We start from the raw sequence: 22,713 nt of genomic DNA, 5'->3' as shown, positions 1-22,713 counted from the left end.
CCTAATTATCGTTACTAAGAAATATTTACAAGAAACGTATCTACAAATTCAAATGTCGACATTCCCCAGCTGGAGTACTTGGCCAAATACTCGTTTAACCTCCTTAACTACCACCATGAATATTTGTTTAAATATATATATTCTGTGTATATGTAAATGTGTATGAAAATACCGTATATTATTATTATTATAGAAATAATTGATATCATTAAATGTCTTGTCTTGAGGTGATTTATTTTTTTTAATGCTGAATATGTGTATAAATTTGCTTATGTGATTATTATGTAAACCAATGCATAAACAATAAGGTTTCAGAAGTGCACGTCTGTCCTATCTTCCTTTCTATATTTTTTTGTGATTGTTCTAATCTTGCTAGCAAGTCAAAACCTATTTATTTTTCTAAATTCAAAATTACATAATTATCTCTCGTTAATTCACCCCTTTCTACTTTCATCAATTTCTTTTCATGGTTCTCCTTGATAAATATAATATGTGTTTCATGAGTACTTTTATATTCGCTAAAACGATTATTTTGTTATTGTGTTAAGTTAACAAATCATAAAAACAGAGAATTCATTTCAATTTTTCTATGTAACTGTTCTAAAGTGTCAAAATAATTTTGTTCTAGAAGTGCTCCGATTTTGTAGTATGTTATGAAGAGAATAACAAAAATAGTAAAACGATAAACAGGAGACCGAAATCCTTCAGATTTCGTGAATAGTACCCAATTTAGCATCAGTATAGAAGGATCTGGTTACTGAAATATCCTTATTTGAAGGAATTGAGAACATTTGTTTAATTCTTTTTTTTAAAAATCTATTATTATTTTTTTAAGAAATCCCTGTCATTGTTATTTCGTTAATTAATTTATGATTTTTTTTATTCACTTTTAAATTCTTAAAAATAAATTTTATCACTGTTACCTAAATTTCATGTAACTGTTGTCATTTGTTGCATTACCATTTTTTTTTAACTTTCTACCCTCTCCAAACTTTGATAGATCATTTTTTTTTAAATTGTTGCACCAACATAGTGAGAGACAAGCTGAGCTGGCCGTTTCAGGCTTAACAATCCAAATTATTATTCTTCATTTAATTTCTTTTTTTTTCTAAATTTTATTCACTCAGCAATCGTTATTATTATTATTATTATTATTATTATTATTATTATTATTATTATTATTATTATTATTATTATTATTATTATTATTATTATTATTATTATTCACTTGCTGCATGTGGGATAGTCAGCACAGCTCGTCTCTTGAGTACCAAACTAGTATGTTATGTTTCTTTCAGCTTTGCAGCATGTGGATATTCTGCGAATATTAACCGGCGATTTCTATACCTAAACTTTCGTAATAACTACGCGCCTACTTTTTTCCTAGCGCCCTGGTTACACCGTTTTGGGGAAAAAGTAGAATATATATTAGTTAATAGTATCACTGTTACTTTCTCTTTTATCTTTCGGAGGACAAAAATCAATTTTAAACTTGAAGACCTGGAGTTCGAGCCCCGTGGCATTAACTTCAGCTCTCCATGAGTTACATGCATATCGGTATGATAATTAACGCATCCATTCTCAGGAATCGAAATCAAATTTATCCCATCATAAATTTGATTCCCCTATAATAGTCTCTTTTTACACTCATGTCCAAAATTATTGTCGCATGTCTATAAATATGTTGTTATAGGAATATAATTTGATAACGAATTCGCCCGGTATTTCTGTAATGTTAGTATGTGTATATTCGGCAAAGACACGTATGTGGCAAATTTTATGTCAAAAGAGCAGTAAATAAGAACAAAAAAAGAAAATAAATCTTTCTTGTCCAATTACTAACATTTTGTTTTATTCATTCTAATTTTCGTATTTATAATTCTTTTCCTATAAAATTTACTACAAATATACATTTCCCTATTATACACATGGTATCAGTATTAAAAGTACCCTGCAAAATCATTATCAAATTATATTCTTACTAGAAGACAGTTATAGATATGCAACAATCATTTTAGACATGAGTGTACAAGCATACCTAATTTCAAGTTTTTATTTCAATTCCAAGTACCAAAAATATGAGATTATAGGTAAAAAAAAAAAAAAAAAAAAGGTCATTTAAATATCATGGGAATTTCTTCATCCTCCCTTTATACCCCCTAAAAATCAAAAATATTCACTTTTGGCAAATTTTCGGAGGGTTAGTGCTGAAATGCTACAATTATGCCAAATTTCAAGTTCCCACGTCAACCAGAAGTACCACTTTATTTTATGTCAGTCAGTTCATATAGTTTTATATATACAGTAATAGGATATGCAGAGATAGATCTCTTGTACACAGACACAGACAGACCTTCAACAGATCTAATTGCGTTGAAGCTGTTTTTTCGAGTTTCGACTTGAGTATAGTGATGAGCGCAAGAGTTTTGGTCTTGCACTTTCTGCATGAGTCTTGCATGCAAGACCAAGACCAAGACCAGGAATCCCGATGCAAAACCAAGACCATACTTGCAAGACCGAGACCAAGACCAAGACTCTTGCGCAAGAGTCTTGCAAAAGTACCGCTCATTGGTAGAGCGTTCACTTCTGGTGCATGGGGTCCTGATTCGATCCCAGCTTACGCCGTGTGAGCTTTTTTGGTGGACAAACACCATGTGCGTGGGTTTTCCCGTTTCCTCGTTTCTTCAGTCCGCCACTTCATTTATTTCACATCATCACCATTTCCCTTAGCCTCGGTGCGTAATCATGGGACGTTAAAGTAGACATTTCATTTCATTTCGAAACATATTAGTGGTGTTTTTACAAAACTAAGGAGAAATGAAGTATTGAACATCGGTATTTTCGCACACCATAGGTGCCGGTTGCATGGGCATGGCTTGGCTTCTAGGCTCAGGCATCCTTTGGTAATTTTTAATGTGTAGTCATAAAATTAATATCGAAATAACATTTTCATGACATTGACAAAAACTTCGTACATGTGACCGCAAGTTTCATTTGATGGGCGGATGCTTATACATTGAATAATTGTTTATAAATATAACTTTTAGCCGCCTTAGGTACACTGAGAAAAATTCGTTATCCGGACAGTGGTATATTGTACAAATATATGGGATCCTTATGTCTACTACAGGGATCAGTATGGAGCGTACGTTATCCATATGCTACGTAAAATACATACTGTACTCTTTCCCGCTTATATGTTACACCATACCGTTGTAGGATGTCTGACATCTAATAGTCTCCGTATATTACATACATTTACGTATGTTACATAATGTCAGCTACATCTGTATGTGAGATCCTGACAGCCTATATACAGTTATCTCGTTTGTACGGATGTGTGACTTAGTCACAGGGTACACGTCCAAACGGCAATCAAGTTCGTAATACACGTTCAAAGAACGTTCCCGTTGATGTAAGTCACAGCAGCAATGGTGTTTTCCTTCAGTTCTTGCAGTGTTGCCAAAGGAATTAGATAAATTGCGTTCTGGACCGTTAACAATAGTATAGAACTAATTGAAAGAACGCATCACTCCTGTTGTAACGAACATGGACGGGAAAATGCTTTGAACGTATGTTACGAACTGGGTTATCATTTGAACGTGTGCCGTGTGACCAACAACATACATTGAAAATCTGTGATATGTATCTTGCTACAGTCTCGTTTTATCGAACATATACGGGAAGTACGTATAAATCATAGTTTTTCAGTTATATGTTTGTTGTACATTAAGTCCAAAAACTACTGGATTTACATGTATAACCTACGTTTTTACGAACGCCACATACGTTTTTTTCTCAGTGTATACGGCACATCGAGATTTGAGCGCTATAATATTATACAACAATGGACTAAATAACCCATATTCATAAGTGAGAGTGATTTTGTACAGTTATTTCAAATAACTTGGAGCTTGATCTCGTTATTTTGTACTTCTAATATAGGTCAAAAGTATTTATATAAATTAAGTTTACACAAAGTTTACACAAAAGACATAGACAGTTGAGCCGTTTTCAGTTTTCACTCAAATTATTTTAAAATATTAAGAGGTTTGATTATAATCATTATTATTTTATTTTTTCTCTCTTTTTTGGCCAATACTGCTAAACATATCATCATCATCATCATCACCATCATCATAGCTATTATGCCATTATTGGCAGGTCACTTGCTGCAACTGAGAAGCTTCGATGTACGGTGGTCCTCAGATAATTTCTTCGTCTTGACGTAGTAATTTTCTGTTTCAATACCTTCCTTTAACTACAGTCTCCTTCGCCCCTCCCTCTCTTTCCTTCCATCACACCTTCTAGCACGTCTCTCATAATACAGTTCCTCCTTAGACAATGTCCCACCCAGGTCCTCTTCCTCCTCTTAATTACATCTAAAATTCTTCTTTTCTTTCCTATTGCTACTATTTCTAACACCTCATTCGTTTCCCGTTCAAACCAGCTAATTCTCTTCTTTTTTCTCTATGCCCACGTTTCGAAAGCATCCATTTTTTTTATCGGTTTTGCGTGATGTTCATGTTTCTGCCCTATAGAGTACATATTGGAATCAGTAAAACAAAATATTAAATTGGAAGTTTGCTCAATACAAAGATTAGCCAATCGTGGTTGAAAAGAAAAAAATCTGACACCTTTAGAATTTTAAAGTAATTTTGCAATTCATGGTATTTCAATAATCTGTGCGTCTTGATTTTCTTTCATGGATCTCAGGGTAGCCTCCCCAGTTGGGGAACCAGTGGGGTATTGGATCTGTTAAAAATATAAAAAGATTACGAAACGTTGTGATTTATCTTATAAGTAGTGAAGCGTGGGCATCCATTGAAAGAAAAAAAAATAAATGTCATCGCCCATCGCCCATGCCATCGCCCAGTCTGCACCAAAAACCTGCAACATGAGCATGCAAGTTTATTGTGAAACTACGCCTAACAGCGCAGGGAATCAGCATAACGTCTAAGTGGCGCGAATCACGCCAGGAGAAACCTCGACGTCCTCCCTTGCACACTTATTTTGGAGCAAAAGACTTCGTCGTTTCACAATAAACTTACATGCCCATGTTGAAGGTTTACATGCCCGTTGTCTTTTTTTTCTTTTTTTTTTCTGCGGACTGTACACTATCACCATACTTTCACGAAGGTAAACTATATTACATTTAGAAACATACATTGTATTTCCGTTACTATCGGGGCATTGTAGAATTTATTATCCCTTATATACAGAGTAAAATTTATCTATGAAATCTTAATGTTTCTAAAAAGCAAGACTTGCAAGACTCTTAAAAGCAAGACTAAGACCAAGACTAAGACCAAGACTGGGTGTGCAAGACCAAGACCAAAGGTTCCAGTGCAAGACCAAGGCCACCTGGTCTTGGTCTTGGTCTTGCATTTGCTCATCACTACTTGAGTGGGATTCGAGGGTCAAAATTTATAGAAAATTTACATGTAATCAAGCATAGAGCCTGCGAAGTAGGCAATTCAAACGTTTTATTGATGTTCCATGTTGCATACCTTTCAGATTTGAATTACTTTGCGTCGACCTAATTCTTCCTGTGCAAAGCCGGTCACTTCTATTAGTAATTAATAATGACGCTGAGAAAAAAAAAAAACTAGTTAAATTAATAATTGAAAGAGAGTAAATTTATTCTTAAAGAGAAATGTATTTGATGATGTTATTTCTGTGGTGCTATGAGTAAAAATCAGACAACTATTAGCAGAAAAACACAAGAAAATTATATTCTCTGTCAATATAAGCATAAAACCTTACTCAATTGTCTTTTATTTTTACAGGTCTTCCACATTTGTCTGGGTAACGGTAGAGGCCATCCCATGTTATGCCCAAATGGAACACTTTTCAATCAAGAATATTTGGTGTGTGATTGGTGGTTCAATGTGGAATGTCATGCGTAAGAAAAGAAACACTCTATTGTGAAATGTTATCAAACAAAGGATTCCATTTTCCTACCTGGAAGAACAAGAATTTCATTAAGAGGCAGCGATGCGGGGGAGGGGGGAGTATACGAAGGTCATTACTTTTTTTCTTTTACGAAACGATCCATTATATTACATAAATAATTTTCAGATTTGTGGGACTCAGCAACTGATCCAAAACTTTTATTCTTCCAATGTCACTAGGAAATTCCCTTGTTAGACTTATGACAATCACCTATAGAAAAAGTGGGTAAACTTTTGACCTAGCAGTGACTACACCATGAGAAGAAATTTAATGTGACACATACGATTAATCAAACACCAAATATTGGTTAGTATGGTGGTGGAATTGTCCATTGGCTTGGCAACTCTTAGCCTCTATTGAATTAACTATGTTGTGGTAGATCTTCCCAAATATGATACGCTAACGTACGTCCAGTTGTACGTACGTACTTATCACTCAATACTTTCTTTGTTAAGCTATATGTTGGCCAAGAAGTCAAAAATACGGTTTCCCAACGGTGTTTGTCAATGTGGGTTCTTAAATTTGGGTCTACTAAGGCCAAAACAGGACAGAGACGCAGGAATATGGTCAAGAATGAGAACTGGGTAAGATATATTGTTGTAGTATAAAACGTACAGAATTTAGTGAGGAATACTGGGAATGCAACTGCCCCATTGTGCCTTCTAGTTACGCCGCCTCTGCACGCGAGATGAGCGTATAATAGGTAGAAGCAGTGAGAGCAAATCTCACTCTGCTTTCGCTAAGGGCGCCCTTGGTGCTAAATAACAAATGATATTTCATAGGAGATCTGGAGAAGAAATGTGGATTTTTAGTGTTACAGAGACATTGAACATTTTAAAAATCTTACTTGTTGTGTACTTATACCTAAAGACTGGACATTTATATCTGTTGTGTTGCTCATGTATTTAAGCACCTAAGCAGCAAATAATACGTTTTTCTGACCTTAGAGTGTCTGTGCCAGATTTGTACAGAAAGCAAAAAACAATGTTTAGGTTTTAAGAATTTCTTTTTCAATAAAAATACCTCAAAAATCAAAACTCACTTTATTACATTTCTAACTTGCTGATAAATTAAGTTCCTCGCTTCGTTTGCGATTTTAATTCCAGAGTGATAATATAACATAAGATTTAAAAAGTGTATAAAAATAATCTAATTACCTCTCTATTGTAATATACAAAATGTGGTAGTAGTGTGCAGTGGCGTATGTAGGATTTTGTTTCGGGGGGCTATGCACAACACGGGGAAGCAGGGGCATTTGCCCACCTGAGTTTGAGAATTAAATATATTTTAATCGATTGACTACTAATATACTAGGAAAAAACGTAAAACTCGTATGTCGGTGGATGATCTTATCCCCTTTCTTAGGCAAATCTGAATTTATGCTGCTGCAAACACACGTTAAATATTTGTAATCTCATTTCAACGTAGGTGATTTCATTTTAGAAAATGGAAAAATTAAGGTTTATCTGTGTACGTTTTTACCTGAAAGAAAATGTTGAAACAAGTTGAAACTGAAATATATTGATTGCAATTTTAATGATAAGAATTGCAGCCTGGTAGACCTTATGTATGATACACACAAAAATTTGGCAGTGAAGTTAACCTTTTATTCTATTCATAGAAGAAAAAGTCCTACCTAATTTCCCGGGCTACTTATTCCCCTTCTTGATTTTCTTTAATTCAAACATTTACCTTTCTTCATAACTAAACAATGTAAATATTTCTTTGCTATAATAACTAAAGTCCTGTTATGTTGATATCAGTGCAAGTTGGTGTTGAACATCAGTTTCGCTTATCAGCTCCTTTTAGGTTTGGTGTTCCTGACGAAGGGCGACTTGAATCACAACTAACAACGGTCGAAAGTATGATGGAAGAAACGAAAGGAAGTAACAACTAAGAAAAAGAAACAGAAGAGTGGAATGGACGAAAGAAATTAAAAAGAACGCAGTTCTTACATGGAATGAAACTTGACAAATACAGTATTATTTCTGAACAAAGAGCATAAGAAAATGGAAAATCAATGACATTCTTAGAAATGGCAAGAAGCATTATTGTCGTACGTGGAATGCGAAAAACTAATATATATATTTCGGGAGGGTTTGAGCCCGATAGCCCTCTAAATACGCCATTGCAAATTTACATTAGATCTGATGTCCAACTTCTGGAGCTGAATTTACAATCTCGGATAAATTACCCATACTGAAATAAAATTCAGTTTTAAGTAAGAATTGTATATTTAAAAATATGTTGTACAAAGGAAGGCATGAAATATTTACATGTACAGAAATAAAAACTTTTTTTAAAAAAATTTCGTATTGTTCATATCTTCTCTGCTTCTTCTAACGTGTCTGGGAGTTTCAAACCCAGAGTTTCTGGTAAGAAAAGAGATAGAAGTCCAGCAGAAATTGAAGCTATCCCAAAGACGAGCAGTGGAAGGTATGGAAGATATTCTCCCTGTAAACAAAGAGAGGATAAATATAAAATCAATCAAAATATTGTATAGTATTCATTTATAACTTAATAGTAAAGCTTTTGTTTACCTAAAGAATCCAAGAGTTCCGTCTATCTCTGTCTGAATAACATCGTGTACTAACTGGACTGCAGTGGAAAAGCATGACTGTAGCAAGATACATATCACAGATTTTCAATGTATGTGTTGTTGGTCACACGGCACACGTTCAAATGATAACCCAGTTCGTAACATACGTTCAAAGCATGTTTCCGTCCATGTTCGTTACAACAGGAGTGATGCGTTCTTTCAATTAGTTCTATACTATTGTTAACGGTCCAGAACGCAATTTATCTAATTCCTTTGGCAACACTGCAAGAACTGAAGGAAAACGCCATTGCTGCTGTGACTTACATCAACGGGAACGTGCTTTGAACGTGTATTACGAACTTGATTGCCGTTTGGACGTGTACCCTGTGACTGTCACACATTTTAAATCTCGATATAGTACGTACTATACCTGAAACTTGGAGAGTATATGCAGTTTTTCATGCATCACCCATGTTTGTAGGTCTTATACTTCTAAATAAATAGGCTTTTCTAATCCGATAAACTATTTATCGTCGTCTGAGATTCAATACCGACTAAGTAACATTTCACCAATTTTCCAGGAGAGACAAAAAAAAAAAAAAAAAAAAAAAACTATTTGAAAACTAGCTTCAGCCTCAATATACGCGGTATTACTTTGTGGGAATAACAGAGTTATTTGTCGTGATATAGATGTACTACTTAACCAGAATGTGCGCTATCCTATACTAATTCTAACTAACTAACTGACTAAACTAACTCTATGGTCTATGGAACCCGGAGGTTCAATGTCGCGTTCTCTCTAAAGCTCTCCACTGACTCCTATCCTTAGCTAATTGGATCCAGTTTCTACTTTGTATTCCAATCTCTGCGAGATCCATCTTAATATTGTCCTCCCATCTGCGCCTAGGTCTTCCTAATGGTCGTTTTCCGATTGGTTTTCCAGTCAAGACTTTGAAAGCGTTTCTACTTTCTTCCATTCTAGCTACATGACCCACCCACCTAAGCCTCCTAGACTTGACGACCCTAACAATGTTGGGTGAACCATAAATTATGTAGTTCCTCGTTATGAAGTTTCCGCCATTCCCCATTCCCGTTCCTCTTGGGTCCGAATATTCATCTCAGGATCTTGTTCTCAAATACTTTCAGTCTATGTTCTTCCCTCAGAGTAAGTGACCATGTTCCGCAGCCATACAGAACAACAGGCATGATAGGGTAACTGTCCCAATAATTGACTGTGTACCAGTAATTGACACTGTCGTCTTTTTTTCCGACATAACAAGACTGCGGGACTAGGTACAAGCAAATGCTGCCACCTTTTCTTCCTTTGCAGTGTTGTTAATCCCACACCACTGTTAATATTTGCCTCTAAGTAGTAGTTTTCCAAAGAAAACAGAAAATCGATGGACAGTGCAAAATAGTACTATAATAGCTATATTAGCGAAAGAAATAAACATGTTTATCCAGGTGGAAACTTATAAATCAGCTTGATAAGTTGGTAGAAAATTATATGGTTCATTAGAATAAGATATTAGGAGATGTCAATTACTGGGTCACAAGGTGTCAATTACTGGTGAATCTCACAAATCTTGGTGTCAATTACTGGTACAATGATCAACTTTTCGTATACATATTGTAAAAAATAATAATTATTAGTCTATTATTTTTATAATGGTCTATATATATATGAAGGAAGGATGCCTTCGTACCTCTACGAGAGATCAGTAAGCCAGGCTCATTTAAAGGGTAAAGAAACTTGCAATTTGTCAAACACTGTTCTTATACTGTCAATTATTGGGACAGTTACCCTACTAATTCTAATGGAATCAAAAACTAAGATTCGCCAAAATTGGAAATACGCGGTGTTGAATCTCAGACGACGTTATATTAACGCTGTGTTTGCAGTAATGACCAATAATCTACTTTTAAATATACTGGGGCGTAAATTTTAAGAGTGCTTATCATTCCCGGTCCCATGTTTTTAGCTTTTTTAAAACGTTTTAAAAATTTTAAAAGTACGTATATATATACAGTAGTTCTTTGAAAATTCTACTTACATGTTAGTGGAATAGAGTGTGTTGTTATGGTTTTCGTTCACGATGAATTGCGTATTCAATAAAACTTTAGTGTCTTAGGATTAGACTAAGAATAGGACAAGAATAAAGATAATCTCAAAAACTAATTAGTTTACAGAGTAGTATTTTGTAGTTACTGCATTGTCCGCAGTTTTAAAACCTATTTTCGCCATGAAAATTCAGGATGCTTCAAATGTGCAATTTTGTTTTTCAAACGACTATCAATTCTCCAGACAAAGGTGGAATTGGAACAAATTACTACCGGTATACTTGTGTGCAGTATGGTCTCTTCTGTTCTTGTAGCTCGACGTAAGTAAAATTAAGAGTTTGAGGATTTAGAACTGACAAGACCATCCCAAGATTTTGTAATCTAAAATCGTTAGATTACAATGGGACGGGATCGTGACTTGGAATGGTTAAAAAAAAAAAAAAAGAAAAAAGAAACTGAACACCTTTCAACAGCGGCGCAAATCTGTCTTCAGTATTGGGAGGGGGGGGGCGGTAAGACCGTTCCCATATATATTTTTTGTGCATCGCAATATATATATTTGCTATACCCAAAATATTTATGAAGTTGAAGAACAATGTTCTGGAGGATCAGTGGAGCAGAGTTGTCTTCAACGTTGAGAGGTGGGCAGATTTGAAGCTTATTCTGGGGGACATCAATTTCATCTCACGTTTCTTTGTGGCAATCGGACAAAAATCATCAAATTTCTCCAAAAAAAAACACATTTCAAATCGGATTATTGGGGGGATAGTCCCCCTCAGTTTTAAGATTGGAGGGGACATATCCCCCTCATCCCCCGGGATTTGCGCCAGTGGTTTTGAATAGAAACAGATTGTGATGTTAGAGAGTGAAAAGAGGGTGAAAGAGAAAGAATGATTTAAGGATATGTAAAAATCTACACAGCACTTGCCTGGAACAGTTGGCGATCCTCCATTGATGATCCTCTCGCTGTATAGCCGTCTGTTCTCTGGAGTATGGAGTCTGGGCTATGTACAGTCAGACAGCTTCGAACATAACTCAGCGTAGAGGCAATCGAATCAAGATAAAATTATAGAGTGAAGCAAATTGGAATAGGAACGTTTCCAAATAACAAAATCATTGTTGTTCTTAGCAAAATAAATAAATAAAAAAAAATGCAAGTTAAAAGTGTTACCCCTTTCAACATGGATAAAGTCTACGCGTCGAAATTCGTGGAAAATAACTTTTTTTACATCGTTGTCATCGATGAACTCTCTCAGACGACGTGTCCTGGGTTTTGTTACAAGGCATCTGTCATTGAATTTCTGATTCAATGAATTGAAGACAGGCTGATGCAGGACCGTGCCGTGGAGGGGGGGGGCGAATGGGGCGACGGCCCCGGGCGCCGAAGTAAGGGGGCGAAAATTCGGGAGAAAAGAGGAAAAAAGATAGGAAAAATTGCTTGGAATATATGTATGGGGGCGCTGTCGTATACTCTCGCCCCGGGCGCTGATTTTCCACGGCACGGTCATGGGCTGATGAAATGCAGTACGTGTAGGTGGATGTCAGATAAGGTGATCTTTAAGAATGCGGACAAAGGAACAAGCTGTATTTTTATTGAAAAGAATTGAATTTCATTTTGTTAAGCAACCCAAGTCACAATCCCATTACTTGTGCTCTAAAAATTTTAGTTTATAAAATCCTGGAATGGGTTTGTCAGTTCTAATTACTCAAACTCTTAATTTTACTTATGTCGAGCTACGAGAATTGACGAGACCAAACTGTACACTTGTATGCGCATTGACTTGTTATACATATGTATAGACATCTTTTATATTCTAAGCTCTTAATAAACAATTCTATCCTACTCTCTCTTTGGTCACGATAAATGCACTATTGTCAGGCATTTAAGAAAAGAAAATACATACCCTACTGAAGAAAAGTACGTAAAATACACGGACCAAATATAAAGTACAAAATAAAACCCTTTAAAAATTAGAGCGCGGAAAATTCCTGGTGGCGCAAATTGCGTGAGCGCATATGGTATAAGGAAATTACGATTTCCTTATGCGGATTCCCAGACTTTTGTACTATTACCTATTCTTTGAGCTCTACATTATTTTTTAAAAGGTAAAAAAAAAATAGACTGCTATACGTTTTTTAACAATATTAGGCCTATCTCTTAGTGATTAGTTGTAATTTGACTGAGAAAAGTATTACAGTTTATTTACAAACATGAGATATAAAAATTTAGTAATACTTAAATGAAGCTATTACCAATAAAGGCGCAAATGGAGCAATCATTGCCCCTACCCTAGCCATCATTGAGCTTGTTCCAACACCAGCGCTTCTCATTACAGTGGGGTACAACTCTGCAGTGTAAACATACATGGTTCCAAACGCTCCCGTTATACCAAATTTTCCTACCAAGAACAATAGGATTACGGCCCATACATTGGCTGAAAAATTAGAAAAAAGATAAACTATTAGCTCATGTGAAAGATATTTCGAAATCTGTTACAAATATAGAAAATACAAAAGGGGCTATATGTTTTAAAGATTCCGATTGAATATGTGCGATATGGATTATATGAAAATTTACATGTGAAATTCATTACTCAGCTCTGAAAGACAGTTAATATGTACAAATGTGAGCAAAATAAATGACACATCTGTTTAATCTGACATTTTTTGAAAATATTTCCGTTTTCTTTATATGTTAGTAATTTTGGAAGGTTTCCATAACAGGAAATGTTAATTATAAACATGTTTTCAATGTTTGTATTCAATATTACGTATTTTAAAATTAAGGAATTAGAAGTAAAAGACCTTAATTTGGCCGAAAACACGAAAATTACCAACTGTGTTGAAAACGGTATTTTTGTAAAATGGAAAAGAATTCTGTAGTTCAACGTAGAACTGATACCCCTACATCACTGACAGTAAGAACAATGTGGATTCATATCAAACAAACAAAACATTTAATCAAATATTTCTAACATTTCTTGTCTTCATGTAGACATAAGAAATTCAGATATAACATACAGACTCCATATACTAAATAAAGAAAACAATGGAAATTATATATCAAAAGAGACGAATTAAGGACCGTTTTAACAAAACTCAACAAACGCCATTTACAAAATTTTACAGGAGAGTTTTCTTAAAGTTGTACTCAATATCGCTGATTCAAAAGATTTCAAAAATGTAATACTGGTCATCCATGTAGATAGGGATTGATGAAAATAATTGAGGTTCATCAGAACGGCCTTTATTGAGGGAAAAAGTTACAAATTACAAATTTTTGCAGAACTCAACATATCCACTTTTCCATTCTTTACTTCATTAATCTAGGTGTTATAAATATACATTCGAAGCATTTAAATTCAATGGGCTCTTAAGTATATTACATTTTGTAAGTATATTACTTAATATCAGAATAAAAGTTAGTGTAATAGTAAATTTATAGTTTTCTTTTAAGTTAACACATGAACAGATGTTTCCACTGTAACAAAATCTATTTCTCACATCTTAAACCTATTATGAAACTCTATAGCCATACATTGGAATGACAACTAAAGCAAGAATACCTAATGAAACGTTGAAATTTTTAATGCTGTATGATAATACATGAACACAGTCCTCTTTTATGTAAAGGTTCATCATAATACAGAATTTTGTCTTCAGTATCATTAACATTCCCTTGTACAACGTTTGAATAGTATTCTTTACTTTCCTCTGAATAACTGTCAAAATAAGACATCAACTTCTTCACGTCATTACCATTAACTTTATTTTTGCTTACATGATTCACTGATGGAAGTTGAAGTGCTTCAAACATTATTGAAGCACTTCTCCTTCCAGGTATAATCACCTCAACGTTTATCGGTGAAGCAAAGTAAGTATTTTGAAAAACGCATGGCTTCAGATCTTCTTACTGTGGTATTAAAAATAATTACCACAGATATGTAATATTAAAAAAGTATATAATGGCCAAAAAGATTATGGACGAGAGAATGTGAGACTCGCTGTCTAATATTGCACTACTAATAAACCTTTAATTTATCTCTCTCACACCTAATCTTCTTCTTATTAAATCAAAATGACAACATACTACATAAATAAAAAATATAATACGAGATTATGATCAATTAATCATTCTTTACGGGCTCCAATCAAAAACTTAAATGCTAGGGGTATAATTCGAAACATTCTTACTCATCCGGGTACAGGGAAATTTTTATCTTAAAGAACGAAACATTATCTTTATCTTTTATATTATTTTATTCAGAAACTAGATATTTGACAAGACTAAAAATCTCTCTATAAAATGCAGGCAGAGTTCTCGTTTAAAACTCAGAAAACTTTACTCGTGAAGGACCGAACTCAGAACCTACCACTTCCTAACTAGATACAAAATATGCTAAAATATGCTCTAAGTTTAAGGGTCCTGTGGCATAAGTTTCTCTGCCCTCGCCAGCGGCACAGCTCCACTTAGCCTTCATTTTAAAAGGAATTCCTTCAATCAAAAGAAAATACTTGGCCTATCTACACAAGACTCCAGAACTCAAGAGAACCTGTGAAAAGGCTACCTGACTAGAAAAGACTACAAGGTGAGAGGTTATGTTCAGGGAAAAAACAAGTCTCCTTCCTGAGACTATACACTGGCCCATAAAGTAGACCTTGCCCTAACCAAGTCTCTCTTGGCGAGACAATAAAATGGCTACCGACAATTAGGCCTTATCCTAATAACGGTCTCTCTCTAAAAGAGACCAGAAACTTATCTCTTTTCCAAGAGATAATCACTAACATAGGATTGGGATCAGGGAAACAAAAAAACAATCATCTTATACCCCGAGAAACGGAGTTCTCGAACAAGAGGGGCCTCGAACCCGAAACCACTGGAGTTCGAAATATAAATAATTAATAAACCTATCCAAAAGATTAAGACATATCTCAAAATTTAAAACCTACTAAATGTATATTCCCCGTTCCCTTAAAAAAAAAAAAAAAAAAAAATCAAAACCTTACAAACAAAAGAGAAGTCTCCCCAGAAAAAGATTACTTTAGTTCTCTACCAAAGTTCCTATTTCCCATCCACGGTCATTCCGAATGACCATCCTACTCTGCCAGCTTTAAACAGCATAGCTTTAAAAAGAGGACTAGCTCAGGAGAGTAATGCTCCCGGAAGTAGGAACGGAAAATACAGTTCTGATTGGTTGGCGTTATCTATGTCTTGCCACGTTGCATTTAAATAGCAGAATTTAGACCATTGTTGTTGTCGGTCCTCGTGGCCGAGTGGGCTAGTGCTATATGCTAGTAACGAAAATCTCTTTTGGCGTGAGTTCAAACCCGGCCCGAGGAAGGTTTTTAAAACATTTTTTTTACATTTTTATAACACTTTTTAAATTAAAATAATATGAAAATAATACTAAAAAATGTGATTTACTTACTTTTGTGCATATATGTAGTAGTAGTAGTAGGAACGGGTTAGAAGCCCCGCAGGGTCGTTTTGTTGCCCTTGTACTCCATGATATAAGGCTCGTTTTATTCCCCTTGTACTAAATGATATAGATTTTGTGACCAACTTAAAACAACTGACTAGAATAGCGCGTAAAACGGCTGGCTAGAGTAGCGCGCGTAAAAACGTACTTCCGGGAGTATTACTCTCCCGAGCGGGTCGTTTAAAAAGTGGTTGATCCAACAGACATTAGAACCTTCGGTCGAACGTAACCATGTGGTTCAGTCAGTGTTTATTAATTCTGAGGCGAACCAGCTCGGTTTATTAATTCTGAGGCAAGAGTACTGTATTATGTAATGTAAGTGGACATTTTCAGTCCACTTACTTGATATATGCTAATTGTATAAATATTTCTGTGTTAAATAATTTAAAGTTCATTAATTCCAGGCCTGGATTATTATTTAAATTCATATATAGTTTATAAGGAGTTCTAATATTTATTTAATTTGTATAATTTATCTGTATATTATTTGTATATACAGTATTTGTATGTATATATTTTACTTCTTAGCTAGATACACTGCTCCATTTGTTTCTATAGTTTAAGAATCGGATATGTGCTGATGAACTGAGAGAACTTCAAGGGGAAGGTTGGTAGCGTTTTTTTTTTCTTTTTTTTTTCTTTTAATCAGATTAGTAACGAACTTTTCTTTATTTTAGCTGGGGATCTTTTCGTTCTTGGATGCTGCCACTTGTGAGTGTTTGGCTTTCGTTAAACGTTTGGAGCTTGATTTCATATCGTAACTATACCAGTCTTTACCCCAAATTTTAACCTGTCCAACTTTCACGAAATGTAATAATATTTTGAAAGCAGAGTGATTGTTTCGTGTTTTCTTAGTTCTTTTTCAATAAAGGCCAAAAGCCTGTCAGGAAATAAAAAGCCATGCCCACGTGTTGGGAAATAATCTGGAAAAGTGAAGATAATTGTAGAATCTTGAAAAATGGAGATATTGAATTTTGTGAAAATTTGCTATATTTAGGTGCCTTTTACAATGGTAAATATTCAGTTTCGTCGTATTTTCTGTTAGCCATTGTGTGAGCCTCATATCAAAGTACCAGAATCCGTTAAAAAAAAAAAAAAAAAGCATTTTTTAAAAAAATGGAGTTTGTTGAGTTTTGTTAATACGGTCCTCAATTGGAACACGATCATAATGAAAATCATGTCTTGTAGTAGAACAGATCTATAACCTGTAAGAAGTCGGTACCGCAGGTGGTTAGCGCGAGAAGGTGAAATCAATTAACAGATGTGAGTGAAGGGGGTTCGAGCCCCGTCCATAGAACCTTTTTTATTGTTATAATTGCTTGTTTTTTTGTGTGTGAAAAAAATTAATCTACTACATATGTTTACAATTCATCACGATATCGCAGTAAGAAAAATGCCATTCTTCACCTGTATTACTATTATTCATTTTTGTTTGCAATGGTTTTGTAATTATTTTCTGTTTGTTCATTGGTGCATAAAGAAAGCTTTCAAGTAAATTCTATTTGTTAAAAACAGTAATTTAGGGAATTTTATAATCAATTTTCACATTACTTACAATCTCAAAAATTATGTGATTGTCTTGTCTCGTGGCATCACTACTTAAGAGTCTTCATCCCGGCGAAATTAAAATACCGCTAATTTTTACAGTATTCATGTGATATATTCAAATAGATAAAAGATAATCGAAATGTGGAACAAGAGCGCCTTAGATAATATTATTTTACATGAGAAACCGTTATCACGACTCACTTATCTGCTTTGGATTTCGAGCCATTTTGAAAATCGGCATTTATTTTCGCGTTTCTAAACGGCTGAAAACGGAAAGCTACTAGGTGACTTGTGGTAACGGTACCTCATGCAAATTAATATTGTCTAGGGCGCTCTTGTTCCATATTTCAATTATCTTTTTATCTATTTGAAGATATCACATAATTACTGTAAAATTAGCGGTATATTAATTTCGCCGGGATGAAGACTCTTAATTAAATGCATTATAGAACTTTCTTCTCCATCTAAATTTCTATGTAAACATTTATTGAGTAGTTTGGTAACTGACATATATACTTTAAGTGATAACACAACATCTAATATATGATAACCCTGTCAATGATCGTCTGCTTCACTTGATTTCCTGAACTTTTGGAGATAGTCAGTAGCATTGTTCTTATATAATAATAGTGGGATAACTATTTTATATACTTTCTACAAGAAGGCTAACTCTATTTAACACTTGCAGCTGACATTTATTTCTCTAGTAACATGAGGAAAGAGGAGAATGTCACAGATTGTAACCGTAGATTACGAAAATAAGTAAAAATATAACTATGAGAAAAGGGAAGAAGAGAAAAATCAGCATCAAAGGAAAAACATGATACTTTGAAAAGTGAAGGATTAGGAATTAGATTTCTGGGTTTTCGACAACAATGACCATTTAGCCCGTCACGCATATGATGGATGACATCCCTCGGCCAGCACACTATCCGACGAAAGGGAAGGAAGAAAGGATTGGAAAAGGAAGGAAGCGACCTGGGACCTTATGTTAGGTACCATCCTGGCATTTGCTTGGTGTAAATGAGGGAAACCCAGGAAAACCTCACTCAAGATGCCTGGTCTGAAAACCCTGTTACACTTTTTCGACCGAGTATCCCCAGCGGGAATCGAACCCGAAATCGCTCGCACCGAAAGCGAGAGCGTCAGCGACTATGTCACGCGGGGCCGCTTTGAAAAGAGAAAAGAACAACAGAATAAACGTAAAGAAAAGAGCCGGTGGTGCCTACAAATTATGAAAAGATATTTGTCCTGAAAAGCAGTAAAAACAGAACAAGCATCAGAAAGAAGAATGACTTTGCAAGGAATGATAGATGGCAACCATAGATTTAAAATATATCTTAGAGTTGAAAGATATCTTTATATTTTTCAGAAGTAGGAATAACACAAGAAGCACAAATGAGTTTATTTTCCCATGTGAAACTAGTGTAGACTTCCAAACTATGAGAAATCAATACTCAAACTTGAAGTAGTACGTCTATAACTACTTGTTGGAATAGAGGAATAAGATCCAACATCCTATGTTATGTTATGTTCCTCGGACGGTGAATTCATATCAAAAAGCCAATACTCACTATCTCTTACTATTTTTGATCTATGGAGATAACCATTAAAACCGGAAGTGGTAATTGATGTCTATCACTTCTGATTCCAATAAAAAGAATAAAACCAGAGATGAAACATATTCTTGGCACTGAATCCATTTCAAAAAATCTGCTAGTCGCTAACTACCTCCCTTTTATCCATTATGCGATCTATGTTGTGATCGAAAAAAAAAAGTATATTTTCACTAATACCAGTTTGACAAACCTCATACTTGGGGCGCTGAATCTGTCTCAAAAACCTTTTTTTGATATCCCTTTCCATTTTCGCTCTATGGAAATAAACATTGAAACCGGAAGTACTAGTCAATTTCAATCACTTCCGGTTTTGGTAGAGTGTTGGGTATGGCGATGGTACGCTCTCTTGAGACGCTGAATCGATTCCTGAAATTTGTTTGTCTCTATTGCCATTTTTGTTCTATGATGATCATTAAAACCGGAAACGCTTGAATTCGACTACTTTTGATTTGAATAAACGTTTAACGGGAAGATGAAACGTGCGCCTGAGGCCTGAATCGATTCCAAAAAACCGCTTCTCAATATCTGTTACAGTTTTTTGCTCTAGGAAATCAATATTGGAACCGGAAACACTAGTAAATTTCAACTACTTCCGGTTTGGGTTGTGTTGCAGGTGGTGATGGTATATTTTTTTTGAGACACTGAATTCACTGCAATAAAACATTGTCGCTATTTATTACAGTTTCTTTTCTATAACGATGAACGTTAAAACCAGAAATGGATTTCTACCACTTTCGGTTTGAACATAGGATTAGCAGAGGAGATAGAACCTATTCTTGAGACGCTGAATCGATTGTAAGACACCAATTTTCGATATTTTTTCTATCATTTACCGTTCTTGTTCTATGGAAATCAGTATTGAAACCGGAAGTAATAGTAAATTTCAACCATTTCCTGTTTCGATAAAGTGTTGTAGGTTGTAATTATACGTTCTCTTGAGACGCTGAATTAGTTGCAAAAATGCTTGTCGCTATCTGTTTTACCGCTTTTCTTCTATGGCAATAAACGTTGAAACTGGAAATAGTTGATTTCTATCACTTCCGATTTGAATAGGAGGATAACTTAGGATATGAAATATATTCTTGAAACGCTTAATCGAATGAAAAAAAAAAGCTTCTCGATACCATTTATCATTTTGCTATATGAAAATCAATATTGAAGCCGAAAATAGTAGTAAATTGCAACTACTTCCCGTTTTAGCGTAGGGAAAAGGATGGTAATGATTTATTTCCTTGAAGCGCTGAATCGATTGCAGATAACAACTTGCAGATATCTACTACTGTATTTGTTCTACGGTCAAAAAGTTGAAACCGGAAATGGTTAATTTACGGTTTGAATAAGAGGTTAATAGAGAAGATGGAACCTATTTGTTGGATCTCAAACGATAGCAAAACACAGTTTTTTGATACTCTCACCGTTTTCGTTCTGAAAGCTGCTGACAGACAGATGGACGGACATAGCCGTTCTATAAAGGCTGAATCACAGATAGAGTGACGTGCCCATGCCGTTTCCCTGCCTGCTCCGTCCGTGCCCCGACCGCGACTATTCAGCTATACCATGCCGTGCCGCTACTCTTTTCTACACCATTTCCCAATTTCTGGTAAACTTCGTGTCGCTTCGTGTGCTCCGAAGAAAGCCGTACGATCGCGGTCGACGAACCACGACCGTGCTTATTTCTCTTTAAAGAAGCCTGTCGGAGAACGGCATGTAAATGACATACACACAGCACATCATGCGCGAATTAAAACAAAAAAGGCAACCCAACGAATTTTCATTGTCAGAGTCTGAAAACAAATTTCGTGGACCACAGCATGGACGGGGTGTGGCACGGCAACTGCACACATTGTGTGGGTTAACCTTAAAACTTCCTTAAGTTGAAAGAGACTTGTGGCTAGTATAATTTGGAAGCCTAAAAATCAAGCAAAGAACGGATAGTACCCATAGATTAGAAAAAAATAGAGTTTTTAAAAGAAGGAAAATCGGAAAAATATGCATCGAAAGAATAGTCAATCTACAAATAACGGATGATAAAATTAGAGGTATCTAAAAATGAAAACATGCATCAAAAGAACACAATCTATCAACAAATAACGGATGATAACTATAGAGGTTTCTAAAAATGAAAACATGCATCGAAAGAAGAACACAATCTATCAACAAATAACCGATGATAACTATAGAGGTTTCTAAAAATGAAAACATGCATCGAAAGAAGAACACAGTCTATCAAGAAATAACAGATGGTAACTATAGAGGTTTCTAAAAATGAAAACACGCATCAAAAGAAGAACACAATCTATCAACAAATAACAGATGGTAACTATAGAGGTTTCTAAAAATGAAAACATGCATCAAAAGAAGAACACAATCTATCAACAAATAACGGATGATAACTATAGAGGTTTCTAAAAATGAAAACATGCATCGAAAGAAGAATACAATCTATCAACAAAACGGATGATAACTATAGAGGTTTCTAAAAATGAAAACATGCATCGAAAGAAGAACACAATCTGTCAACAAATAACGGATGATAACTATAGAGGTTTCTAAAAATGAAAACATGCATCGAAAGAAGAACACAATCTATCAACAAATAACGCACGATAACCAGAGAGGTTTTTGAACACGAAAAGAAAACAACAATCCTCAAAAAGAACAAGTTCTTCCGAAGGAAGATGGATCTTAATCACACTCATGAATAACATAGTATAAAATAATCTTAATGAATGAACAAATGCAGAACTAACTGTACCTGGTGGAACGAAAGCAGCGCCTAAGCATGTAGCACTACAGAGCGCTAGAGATCCAACCAACGATAAGCGGCGTCCAAATTTGTTAATAGCAAACCAGGCGAGAGTGTAGCCAGGAATCTCAACAAGGCAAACCAATATGAAGTTAACGTACTTATTCCCACCAAGGCTTGTTGAATTCAGTGACAGACCATAGTACACAAATGCATTAGCTGCCCTGGAAAATAAAAATCAAATACAAATAGATCAATTAAAGTAATACTACAGAGTAATACATCTCATTTCTTTTTTAATTTTTTAGTTTCAGGAATGTGTCCTTTACTTTAAAATAGACGATGGGCAATGAGTGAAAATAATGCAATGTATGATAAGCACAATACATATCAACCATGCCCAGTGTGTGATTTGAATCTGCGAGAGACAAATCATGCAATTTCCATTCTAATATCTTAGATCGTTTGATGACGCCAATCAACTTTGTATCATATTGAAAGACTTTTATCACAGGTAAAATTCGTATCTGACCCAGCTAAGTGAACGTCAGGAAGTAATTTAATGAAAACAAAGTAAAAAAAAGTATCACTCTGTAACTGCTGAAAGTACCGTTACATTTCATTTCAGTTTCTTCATTTATTTCTCACTTATTCGTAATATTCCTTTATAATTAGCTATTGTTCTATGTTAGTTATTATTTTGTAAAATTATTATATTAAGATATTATCATATTTATGTATTGTAAAACCTGTGGAACTAATAAG

General features: G+C 34.9%; 2 protein-coding genes across 5 annotated transcripts in view; one reads left to right on the top strand and one right to left on the bottom strand.

Moving 5' to 3' along the window:
• LOC145664303 (uncharacterized) overlaps nucleotides 1–6,993 on the top strand; it is a 76,267-nt gene extending 69,274 nt beyond the window's left edge. The window contains exon 5 of the mRNA XM_081730850.1: nucleotides 5,790–6,993. Coding sequence (XP_081586976.1) covers nucleotides 5,790–5,909 — 120 coding nt within the window. The 3' untranslated portion in view covers nucleotides 5,910–6,993. The remainder of the gene's footprint in view (nucleotides 1–5,789) is intronic.
• Nucleotides 6,994–7,198: 205 nt separating this feature from the next.
• LOC145664308 (organic cation transporter protein) overlaps nucleotides 7,199–22,713 on the bottom strand; it is a 55,772-nt gene continuing 40,257 nt past the window's right edge. For 3 of the 4 annotated variants that reach the window (XM_081730887.1, XM_081730860.1, XM_081730870.1), the window contains 3 exons: nucleotides 21,958–22,172; nucleotides 12,809–12,990; nucleotides 8,260–8,409 (listed from right to left, as the gene is read on the bottom strand). In XM_081730887.1, coding sequence (XP_081587013.1) covers nucleotides 8,275–8,409; nucleotides 12,809–12,990; nucleotides 21,958–22,172 — 532 coding nt within the window. In that variant the 3' untranslated portion in view covers nucleotides 8,260–8,274. Of the gene's footprint in view, nucleotides 8,410–12,808; nucleotides 12,991–21,957; nucleotides 22,173–22,713 lie in introns of all 4 variants that reach the window. The other variant, XM_081730877.1, reaches the window with a different exon arrangement.

This window comes from Thermobia domestica, chromosome 1 (assembly GCF_964235325.1).
Source record: "Thermobia domestica chromosome 1, izTheDome1.hap1.1, whole genome shotgun sequence".
Taxonomy (NCBI): Eukaryota; Metazoa; Arthropoda; class Insecta; order Zygentoma; family Lepismatidae; genus Thermobia; species Thermobia domestica.
Note: the sequence above shows the minus strand (reverse complement) of the source record. Positions and strands in the feature narration are given on the sequence as shown.